General features: G+C 37.1%; 1 protein-coding gene across 8 annotated transcripts in view; it reads left to right on the top strand.

Annotated features, from left to right (window-relative positions):
- CPEB2 (cytoplasmic polyadenylation element binding protein 2) overlaps window positions 1-6,946 on the top strand; it is a 68,834-nt gene extending 61,888 nt beyond the window's left edge. For 7 of the 8 annotated variants that reach the window (XM_089524785.1, XM_089524783.1, XM_089524779.1 and 4 more), the window contains one exon: window positions 2,724-4,063. In XM_089524785.1, the coding sequence (XP_089380911.1) occupies window positions 2,724-2,951 (228 nt within the window). In that variant the 3' untranslated portion in view covers window positions 2,952-4,063. Of the gene's footprint in view, window positions 1-2,723; window positions 4,064-4,581 lie in introns of those variants that run through there. The other variant, XM_089524781.1, reaches the window with a different exon arrangement.
- Window positions 6,947-12,083: the final 5,137 nt, after the last annotated feature.

Genomic DNA, 12,083 nt, shown 5'->3' with positions numbered 1-12,083 from the left:
TAATCCCTTCCCTTCTATCTCAGTCACTGGTACCTTACAAATAGGACTTACTGTTAACTGGTAACTTTTAAATTAAGTTCATGCATAAACACCTGATTCAAACAAATATGCTACATTTTTAAGCCTCTGGGTTACTTACTGTCTTTGTTTTTATCAGATACCTCTTGTCTGTAAATTTCCCATATCTTCTGATTTTCATCAAAAATTGGTTCAATGCTTTCCAATTTTTTATGAGTTCAGATCTAGCTGTAGAAGATGACAGGTTTTTGTAAACAACATCCTTCTCTCAACTAATTGCTTGCCTGATAAAGTGTAGCCTGTGTTCTGTAAGATCTCTTATAACCTAAATGTTAGTGTCTAAGAGGACATGCATCTAAGTAGTACATATTAATTCACGTGCCCGCGTGGCCCCTAGAGGCATCCACACAGGCCCGAGGAACACCTGTGCAGCCTCTAAGCACCTGCATGGGCTAGAGTAATGCCTGCGCAGGCCAAAACAGCACCCACGCGGCTCCGAGTGGCACCCGCATGAGCGCAAGGAGTGTGCGCACAGGCCCAAAGAGTGTTCACTGGGGGCCAACTGGGTGTCACACACCACTTCTGGGCTGTCACCCCCCTCCTTGCGTGTAATTCGGTGTGCTTCGCACCCCCCACACCCCAGCAGTGATGCTATTGGGGGCAGGCATGTATAGGAAGAGGTACTCCTTCAAGTATCATATCATGCTGTTTAGAACTTTAAATGCCATCGACCCAGAAACCTATTGACAGACACTGCTACTTATTTAAGGCCTGTGGTAACACAGTTTCTCTGTGTTCAGGTCAGCAGTCTAGGACAGCCCAACATGCATGTTGTTGTAGTAATCTAATCAGGAAATTACTAATATAGGAACTCCTGTGTCTAGGTTATCCCTGTTGAAGAAAGCTGCAGAGTCTTCCTGGGTCTCCATTGATAGAAGTGGATTTAAGATTACTCGCAAGCTGTGTACTCCCAAACTCAAAAACCATCAATTAATACAGGCACAAAATCCCCCAGATTTGCAAAATCATTGAAAAATATACAAAATCTCACATAATCTCTCCCAATGGGGAGAAAACACTGAAATTCCTTCATTATTTTATGCATGAATGCAGTAATATCCCTCCTGATAAGTGAAATGTAGATTTGCTTTTACATGTTTCATAACCCTTTGTATCTGAAGAATGTCCTTTGATGACATGATCATGCTGACCACAATCATATAAACGTGCTGATCTTGATATGTTTTGTAATAGTTTTACTGTCTTGAATGCTAACTGAAAAGGTTTTTCTATAATCTATATACCTTTTTTTAAAAAAAAAATATGATTAGTGCTTTCTTTATTTTTAGGCAAAAAAGTGGTTACAAATTGATCACAAATACCATTTCTTAGAAATTTTAGGATACTTGACTAATTTTTGCAATGATTTCTAAATTTGATTGCAATCCAGAGTGGGAAGACACTTCCATCCCAAGTCAAAACGTTTTGCGTCTTTTGGAAACACATTTCCAACAAGATTTTTAACAAAAGAAAATACTGATACGAAGATAATGAAATTGAGTCTTTCTTATATCTGTGGCTCTTGTGAAGTCAGTACAGCTATGAGCCAGACATGAGAAAGTGGAATGACAGATACTCCAGCAATTTACACATCACATGAAATCTGCATATATATTTCACTAATGTGAACAAAAAATATTTTTTCCTAATTTATATTCCCAGACTAGATGTAAAAGTGTGAATTTCTTAGAATAGAATTTTGTTGCACACAAACTAAATGGATACTGCTAATGACCAGAAATAGGGAGATCTTGTTGAAAAGATTTAATTAGCAATGTTGTTTAGAAGACTGCAGAAGAGTTGTATTTTATGTATTTAAATGAATGATTACAAATATCCCTCCCCCATAATTTTGGTACCATGAAATGAATGGCTTTTTGGCGGGGGGGGGGGGGGGGTTGTTGGTTTTCAAAACAAAGTATTCAGATGCTGAGGGGGCAAACTACTACAAGTTTGATGATGACGATGATGATATAGTATCTCAGAAAGAAACAATGAATTAAAAACAGAACAACTATGAAATGTTCCCCAATTTAGCTGATTATTTCCAGTTTGGTTATATAAACTGGAAATAATCAGCTAAGTTGGGGAACATTTCATAGTTGTTCTGTTTTTAATTCATTGTTTCTTTCTGAGATGCTATATCAACATCATCATCATCAAACTTGTAGTAGTTTGCCCCCTCAGCATCTGAATACTTTGTTTAATATTATAAAACAATTGCAAATTTAATATCTATAAAAGCAAATGCCTGCTAAACTGAGCATTAGAGGAAAGATCAGTGGCAATTTTTACTTCAACACTGAAACCTTGGATTTAGTAGTAAGTTTCTAAACACATTTTGCTATTACTACTACCCTCATTTTCCATCAATAACTAAATTTAAAATAACTAGTGAGCCATTGAGCTACAGTAAAGAGATTGACAAAGCTGATTGAAGATAACTTCCATTCACTGCCATCTTCAGTATGAAGTTATTGGGCTAGTTGGTACCTCTCATTACTTCATTGACATGGAATGGGCTCATGGGATAAAACAATTTATGCCATCCTGATATTCCAAAGTATAATGTTCTGAAGTATATGCATTCAAGCTAATCATCTCTCTCTCTCTCTCTCTCTCTGTGTGTGTGTGTTTTTAAATAGGTGGAGGTAAAGCCATATGTGTTAGATGACCAGATGTGTGATGAATGCCAGGGGGCACGATGTGGTGGAAAATTTGCTCCCTTTTTTTGTGCCAATGTCACTTGCCTGCAGTATTACTGTGAGTTTTGCTGGGCAAATATCCACTCTCGGGCAGGACGTGAATTCCATAAGCCATTGGTTAAGGAAGGGGCTGATCGCCCACGTCAGATCCACTTCCGCTGGAACTGAGCCTGGCTCTCCAGCATCTCCTTAAGGAATGAAGGGTGCATGTGGCTTACTGTATTTGAAGAAATTGACATGCAGAAGAAATAAGTGCATTCTTCTGCTTCTCACCCCAACTCTCAATACATGCATCTTTTTCAGCAGTCAAAACACTACAAAGCCTCTTGTTTTTCACCAAAACCCTACATCTCAGGCTTACTAATTTTTGTGATATTTTCATGTTAAAATAAAAAAAAATGTTTTTTTGTATTTCTCCAACTTATTTTTATATGTAAAATTGAAACTAGATAAGAGAATGTTTTTTGCATAGGGGCACATTGTCTGCTGCTATATTTAGAGGGTGAAGCGTGCACTTATTTCTAAACATGGGTTTTTAACTTCAAGATCTGCCCCAGTAATTTACCAAAGGTAGCAAAAATAGTGAAGATGGGATATGTCTGCTACAAAAAAAGCTTATTTTTTATTGTTGTTGCTATTTTCAGTGTATACATCACTTAAAAATAAGGTTGATTTTTTTGCTCTCCATTTTGACTTGCAAGAAATAATACCTCAAGATAATCTGATTTATTAGCTATTTTTAAACATTTATAATCACAAGCTGAATTAGCTTTGCTGCTATATAGGTGTTGTGTGTAATGCCACCTATTAATACGGGATTGAAACGTTTTAAGATACACTGCATTACAGATTAAAATGCAGGCAGCACAATATGGCGTAAACTGCCATAGTTTTAGAATGTGAAAAATTGCATGTTTACTTAGTTGTGTACACCATATGCATGCACTAGATCTAACAAGAAATGCGTTTATTGCAGATGTTTTTAAGGCTCTCAGAGCTAGGTAGCATGAGCAGATTGCAAAAATTTGTAACAAAAGACTTGCATGCGTTATTGTGACTCAAGTTTTTTTCCCCGAAAAATGTTCTACATGTGTACAATATGCAAATTAGTTTTAGATTAGAACGTGCAGCCATTTTGTGACCTGGTTGGTAGTGGAATTCGATTTTCGCAGACTGGATGTAATATTGTAAACCCTGTGCAACTTTGTGGTGTGTGGTTCTAATTAGTGTGAAGTGGTGTAGCATAGATACAAGTTTGAGGGGGGGAAATTAGTTTTTTTTATAAAAATTATTTATTTCATCCCCTTTAATTAAAGTTAAAACTCCCTCTACAAACCAAAGATGGCCAGCCCACTGCTAACCAGTCACCAAATGGGAAACTACTGAGAAATGAGCGTGAAAATGTGCTCATGCAAAAAAAAACAACTAAATCTAAATAAAGTCAAAATGGAGATGGTGTAATATACAGACCGCTAGTTGCAAAAGTTGTATGTTACCTTTAAGACAACAGTGAATCTGGCTTAAACTATGTGCTTGTTTGACCTTCGGCATGTTGGAGTCTTCTGTCAAGCTGGGTCACTGTTGCATGAAATGTAGTTAATTGTCTGACAGCCAAGCATAGTGTTTTAATTTTGATGAAGGAGTTCTAGGTAATGACATTACTTGCAAGATATTGGAGTGAAAAGTGATGTTGATGCAAGAAATCCATTAGCAGTGTTTTAGTCCATCCCAGAACATTTTAATAGAGCTAGCCCTTACCCTTCAATAGAAAGAGCTACCCTATAATTTTATGTTTCAGCAAGCAAAAGCAGAACTGAAAGTCTTACTCCAAGAGAGAAATTTAAAAGGGTTATGCTCTTGGCAATCCCTTGAGGACAATCCTTCCTGTAAGCAAAGTGTTGCTCTTATACTGGTTGTCTGCAATGTGCTTTTTGTACTGTTCAATATGTGGTTCTTGTCTAATTCTGCTGTTATGTTGTGGCTGTGGCTCAAGTTTTTAAAGTTTTAAAGTTGATGCTGTTTTAAGAAGAGCTTTTTAACTGATTTATTTGTCAGTGTACCCTATTTGTTACTTAACCATGATCCTCCAGATTTTTTGGAGTATTCTTTTCTAACCTTAAACCCTGCCAAACCTTGATCCATTTTTGACATTTGTTATGCACTATTTTTATATCTCTGTGAGAGATTTTTTTTCCAACTAGTCAGCTATTTTAAGGCACACTTTTTTTGACTGATGACATTCTCCTTTGCTATACCTCAATTTTTGGAATTTAGAAAAAGAAAACAAAATCAATAGTTTTGCAATGTTAATTAGTTAGACATAATTTAATTTTGCAGATCTTTTTAACTTTATTTTCATATTTCTTGCTTGAAGTTTAAAAGCGCCTTTACCTGTTTTAAATAATGAAAATGAATATGGAGGAAAAGTACACAATTGAAATAATTGGAGATGTTGAAAAACCTTCCCCACCCCCCCATAAAGATTTAAGAGAACACAAGAATACCCTCTTTGGGGTAAACTAATTTAAATATCAGGCTGTGCTTGTCACTTCGTTTCTGGAGCCGTTGATAATCTACATTGCCTCTTTTCCTTTAATCTACATCTCCTCTTTTTCCTTACTTTTAATTTCCATGTTTGGGGGGCTCAATCCATCTCTAAGGTCTCCTGCATCTGCACCTTTTGAAATGAATGGCTCTCCATGCAAGAACGGTTGTGTTCTTAGCTCCTGTTCATTTCTCTGGAGGCCAGCACATGCCGCTTTCATGTGCAGCTCCTGTTTATTTCTGTATGGGATGATGCTAGGGTCCTCCCTTGTGGATTGTGCCCTTATCCTCTTAACTGCTCAACACTGTATTGGCTTTTGTTTTTATAAATCATATTTATTTTACTATTTTTGTAGAAGATTATTAATTTTATTGTATTTTTGTATTTTTAAAGCTTCTTTAATTTTGTTACCCCAAATGTGCATATTGCTGTCCAAACGTATGACTGTGGAGGAAAAAAAAATACTTTAAAAGTCCACATTTTTGTTAAGAAGGAAACATTTAGCATTTATATATTTGTGTATGGAAAACACTTGATATATTATTCCCTGTTGCATCTGGCTGCACAGAGCCTCTCCTCAAAGATGCTACAAAACTTGAATATAACACATTTTGGAAGGCTGACTAACCTCGATTCTGTGTTGTGACGTGCAATACTGTTTCTAATGTTTGTATAAAAAAAAAAGAATAACAGTGTAAACCTTTTTAATGCAAATTTTATTTTTTTCATTGCATCTTTTGCAAATTTTATCCACAGTGTCATTTTTTACTGTCAGAAAAAGAAAACCCCTTTTGTCATTGCAAATATTTTTTAAAATCCAGAAATCTTTGTACTGATGTAAATGATCGTAGTTATTTTGGATAGTGTTTTGCTAACAAAAGGAGAGACTTTTTTCATGCATATTTCTATTTTGTTGTCATGTTGGGTTTTGTTTATTTTATTTCAAATAGTAAAAAAAATACTTGGAATAATTTTTCATATTCTTGTCATTAATATTATTTTGTATTTTTATGTGAAAATATATAATTTTATGACGCTAATTGCTAAAAGTTTATTTTATGTTGAATTATTTTTGGAGCTGAAATCTTTGTAATATTAAAGCAACTAGTTTCTAAATTCCGAGTTTCTGTAAAGAATCGCACAAGTGGTTTATGGAGTGTTTGGATTGTAATTATAAATGGTTCTTTGATATGCAAATTAATATTTTCAGTTAATTTTATTTTGTATTCCTAATGGGGTGTTAAACAATTTTTATTTTCTAAAGAAAAAGAAAACCCATGCTTTTTATAGACACAAAGAGAGCAACACACCAAAGCACCACTGCTAAGCTATTCACATTGATTTCAGGGGAGCTAAGAAGAGCATCACTGAAATAAGGAGGTGATTTCTGGCAGTAGTGCCTGGTGGATTGCTCCCTGAGTTAATCGCCTTCAGCTTAAACTCTTCTGTTAAAAGCTTTTAGTTTATTTTACTGTTATCTTCCAGGTGTCTAAATCTCCAGTCTGTCTGTTGTACTGGTAATTTAACTCTGTAATGGAATAGTTTGCTGCCAACTATTTATATAAGTAATTTTTAAATATTTGTAATATTGTTGACTGACTAATAAACTATTAAGTTATTGGCATATTTTTCTCTGACTTTTATTATCTTGTACTTGAGTTATAGACAAGAATTAATAAGATTAAGGTGTTTGGTTGTTTTACAGTATTTAGATGTTTGGTCACTTGTTCAGGGTTCTGTGCCTGTGCTGTTACTGTGTGCATCTTGTGTGCCTTCAAGTCATTTTTGACTTATGATGACCATAAGGTCATGATACTGAGTGGGTATCATGAGGCTTTCTTGGCAAGATTAGTTCAGAGGAGGTTTGTCACTGCCTTTCGCTGAGGCTGGGAGAATGTGACTTGCCCAAGGTCACCCAGTGCATTTCATTGCCAAGCTGGGAATTGAACCCTGCCCTCCAGAGTCATATTCAAACACTCAACCACTATGGCTGTCATGCTCACTAAATTCAAATGTCTGCTTCTATTTAATAACCAAAAATTAAAAACTGAGGAAGGTACTGTACATGTTAAAATTTCATAGCTGAAATGTACATTTAAATATAAAACTAAGGTTTCTGTATTAAATTTTACCCCAATATTTGTCTACAAGTGCTGTTACTACTTATTATTTCAGTCTCCAAAAAAGCATAATTTCTTTGTTGCCTGAATTCAACTTAAATTTGTAAGCGCTCTTCCAGGTTAGCTCTCATCCACCACAGGAGACATTGGTATTCATTGTGGTAGTTATTGCCTTAAGGCCAGACTTGAGAACCTGTGACCATCAACATATTGGTCTCCCTGTCTCTATCAGCTGAACATGACCAATAGTCAGACAAGTTCAAAATCTGGAGGGTTTCCATCTTTGTCTTAAAAGTGCTGTTAAACTGGATACAAGGTACACTTAGAACAGATGTATTCCCTGTGTAACGCTAACAATAACTGGGATGAGGTGAAGGTCAGTTTATTTCCAAATGTAAGACCCTGTGGATTTCCATTAACCTATTCTTCTTTTTTGACAGTTCAGCTCCAGGATTTTGGCACCTCTCAGGAAAGGCACCTTCTTTGTTCTCTCTTAATTTGCAAATGTTAGAGCCTTCAAACCAAGAATTGTCTCATGCTGCTTCTGGGTCAATGGGCCCTGGCAATTTCCCAACATCACTACCCCCTTCTGTCAGTCACACACACACACACGAAAATACAGTCGGCCCTTCTCATACACAGATTTTTTATACACGGATTCAAGCATCCATGGTTTGAAAATGTTCAAAAAAAAGTATAAATTTCAAATCTCAAACCTTGATTTTTCCATTTTTTATAAGGGACACCATTTTGCTATGTCATTATATTTAATGGCACTTGAGCATCCACAGATTTTGTTATCCACGGGGGATCTTGGAACCAAACCCCAGCATATAACAAGGGCCCACTGTATATATTGCTGGGCCACATATTTGAAACCATTCCATCTCAGAAGGGGTTAAATTTCATATGCGTGAATGTAGTTTTGTGCTACATGGATTAATTTGCAGTTCTCTTCCTAACCCGTTTGAATGGCACAGAATTTTGCTGTCTGATACAACATCTGGAATTGGAATCAGATTCATCCTGTATTTTATGGACCTTTGCATAATTTTTACAACTTGCCAGGTGGATGTGGGAGATCATAATCTGTATTTCATGAAATTCACTCTCCTTGAAAGATTACATGATCAACAAACAGAGATTGGTATGTGTTCACCTACATACATACATTATGTTTTTGAAGCAATGGTATCTGTAGAAATATTGTGCTGGTGAATGTATTGTTTACTGAAAAGTCCTGATGTATGATGTTTAAGAAGAACCATTTTAGACACTGGCAATGTGTCTAAATGTGTTTAAACAGAGGTTGGATGGCCATCTGTTGGGTATGCTTTGATTGAGAGTTCCTGCATGGCAGGGGTTGGACTGGATGGCCCTTGTGGTCTCTTCTAATGCTATGATTCTATAATAATTTTATATTGCTGTATTCATTCAGTAGTTTTATGCATACTTAACCCTCCCAGTAAATTGTGAAGATGGGTATCAGGGCATCAGTAAGAATGTCCCAATGTGCATTGGGCTCTACAGATGCACACTGGCACTCCGTAGCCTGTGTCCCAAAGCACATCAGTCCTATTGTGCATTGGTTGCTTTGTTGATTCTGCTATGTAGCAACATCTCAGCAGCCCTTTGCTTAATGCAGACATTGCGAAACGTCTCAGTTCTATTTCCCACAGATATAAATCTACTTATGAAGACACAAGTCCCATAATTGATTTAATCTGTATGGTCAGGTTTTTTAAAGGTTCCTTGGTATTCCAGAATGAAAATATCACTAATTGCAAACATGTTTTCTTGAAAGACAACTTACCTACTTTGCCTGTTCTTCCCCTACAATGTGCATATATATCAGAGGATTTATAATGTACATTTCGTCCCTATAGCATGAAGATGAGAGACCTCAAAGGCCTAGTCAATACTTCATGTAACATGAGTGCCTTAGAACATGCCTTCAAATCATCTATGACAAGCAAGTGTTCTTCTGTGCATATGTCAGTATACAAAAGTTGAAGGGTTGAAAAGCACTACTTTGTACAGCTTCTAGATGCATGATGATTAACTCCCCAATAGACTTTGATTTTTTGAAAAGATAAAAGATGATGATCGGCATGACATAGCTGGAGATGGCAGTAGAAGATGCAAGTCAATATTGATGCAAACTAGTAGTGGCTACTATTAAATGGATTTATTTTCAGCTGTCCAAAGGTATGTGTTTGGCAAAAATACTACAAATTGCAAGACTTAATACAAATAAGTCCACCATCTTATTACTAGGAACTGTAAGGGAGGCAGAAACATTGGTCTAATTACAATAAACCAGTGATAGTGAACCTTTTAGAGGCCGAGTGCCCAGACTGCAACCCAAAACCCACTTATTTATTGCAAAGTGCCATGTCCCTCTGGCTTTCTAGTAACAAACTCTAGCAAACTCTGTGCTGGGGCGACGGCACATGTGCCCACAGAGAGGGCTCTGAGTGCCACCTCTGGCACGTGTGCCATAGGTTCGCCATCACTGCAATAAACTGTGTGAAATATGCAGACCCATGCCCAATCTTCTAAAATACATGTGAGGCAGATGATAAAAAATGGATTTGCCTGGGCTATCTATTTAAACTGCTTCCTGTGTTGAATTTTATAGAGGAAATAAACTTGAAGTAAAGACTGCATTTGATTTTGGCAAATGCTGTAAAATAAGTTAACCTTTTTTAACACTTTCATTGAAATGACTTAAAACTATTAACAGAATATGGTAAATGCACATCATTCCAGTATTATACATTATTCAGTATTCCCAAAGTGGATCATTTTCGAAGAACTTGTATTAAAGAATCAGGAATGATGACATTATACTTTGAGGGTTTGTTTGTTTGCTGCCTTTCTCACAGAGTGGGACCCAAGTCGGCTCCCAGACAGAGTAAATTTAAACACCTTCACAGTAAAATTAAAATAAAAAATATCACATAAAATAGTCTACAGTTATGTAAAAGACATCCAGAAGTAGAAGATAAATAAATACCCTATTAAAAAGCTCTTCTTCTTACACATTTGAAGCCTGCTTTTAATAAAGCTCTTTGTCTGCAGGTGAAGGGAAAAGCAGGGCAAGCCAGAACAAATGAATTTCAACAGGGAGAAAAACATACATCACTTAGGAGAAAGAAAGAAAGAAAGAGATCACAAGCTGAACATGAGTCTAAGAGCCCTGGTGGCACAGTGGTTAAATGCCTGTATTGCAGCCACTAACTTGCAAACCGCAAGATTGCGATCAATACCAGCTAAGGGCTCATGCTCAACTCAAGCTTGCATCCTTCCAAGGTCGCTAAAATGAATACCCAGCTTGTTGGAGGCAATTGGCTTACACATTGTAAACTACTTAGGGAGTGCTTAAATGCACTGATAAGCGGTATAGAAATGTACTTGCTACAACAGTGTGATCCAGCAGCTAAAAAAGCTGATATGATCCTAGGCTGCATCAACAGGAGTATAGTGTCTAGATCGAGGGAGGTAATAGTACCACTATTCTGCTTTGGTCAGACCTCACCTGGAATCCTGTGTCCTTTTCCGGTCACCACAATTCAAGAGGGACTGGATGGCCCATGTGGTCTCTTACAACACTGTGATTCTGTTATTCTAGGGGAACAGCCTAGGCTCTTGCAGAAAGGAGTTCCATAGGGTAGAAGCGGCCACTGAGAAAGCTCTCTCTTGTGTCCTCACCAAGCGAGCCTGGGAAGATGGTGAGACTGAGGGAAAACCTTCCTCTGTAGACTTTAGGACTCTGGCAGGTTTGTATGGGGGGATATGTTCTTCAGATAGTCTAGAATCTTAAGACAGGTCATGGCCAGCAGTTTGAATTGTGCCCAGAAAGAAAGTGGCAGCCAGTGAAGCCATTTCAACATGGGACTCATATGCTCCCTATAAAGGGCTCCAGCCAGCATTTTAGCTGCAGCATTTTGAACCAGCTGAAGTTTCCAAAGAGTTTCCAAAGGCAGGCCCACGGAGAACACAATATAATACCGTAGTCCAAATGGAATGCAATCCAGTTATGTGTCACCATAGCCAGATCTGATCTCTCAAGGAATAGGCACACCTGACACACTAGTTTAGCTGTGCCAGTGCGCTCCTGGCCACTGCTGAAACCTCTGAGCATCCAGACTCCAAGTGGAGTCCAGAACCCCAAAGCCTGAGATTTCAAGTGGAATGTAATCCCATCTTGTACAGGCAAAGACATATCCAATAATACAGGAGAAGCAGGTGCCAAGATTACACCCATTAGTGAATACTTTGCAACCAACAAAATGCCAGTTTGTTTTTGTTTACTTAACTTTTGTGCCACAATAAAATTATTTTTACCTTCACAAGTGCTATCAATGCCAATTAAGTCTAATTCATTCCAAATCAGAACACAAGAAAATACAGAAAAGCCAAAGGTGGGTGTGAATACTTGTGCAAGGTGCTGTATGTAGGGCACAATTTAAAATCATATTGACAGTAATGTGATTCTACAAGTTCTGTATAGTACCACTTCCCAACACATACTTGCTGATCATTTACAAGACCCATTGCTATTGTCACCCATTACTTCTCTTTTCATAAATCAAGACAGTTTAATCCTCTTAGTGCTTAGATATTTTCTTT

The sequence above is a fragment of the Sceloporus occidentalis genome, unplaced genomic scaffold, assembly GCF_023333645.1.
Source record: "Sceloporus occidentalis isolate IW3139 unplaced genomic scaffold, rSceOcc1.0.p SCAF_5, whole genome shotgun sequence".
In the NCBI taxonomy this organism is placed as follows: domain Eukaryota; kingdom Metazoa; phylum Chordata; class Lepidosauria; order Squamata; family Phrynosomatidae; genus Sceloporus; species Sceloporus occidentalis.
This window is presented reverse-complemented; position numbering and strand designations above follow the sequence as displayed.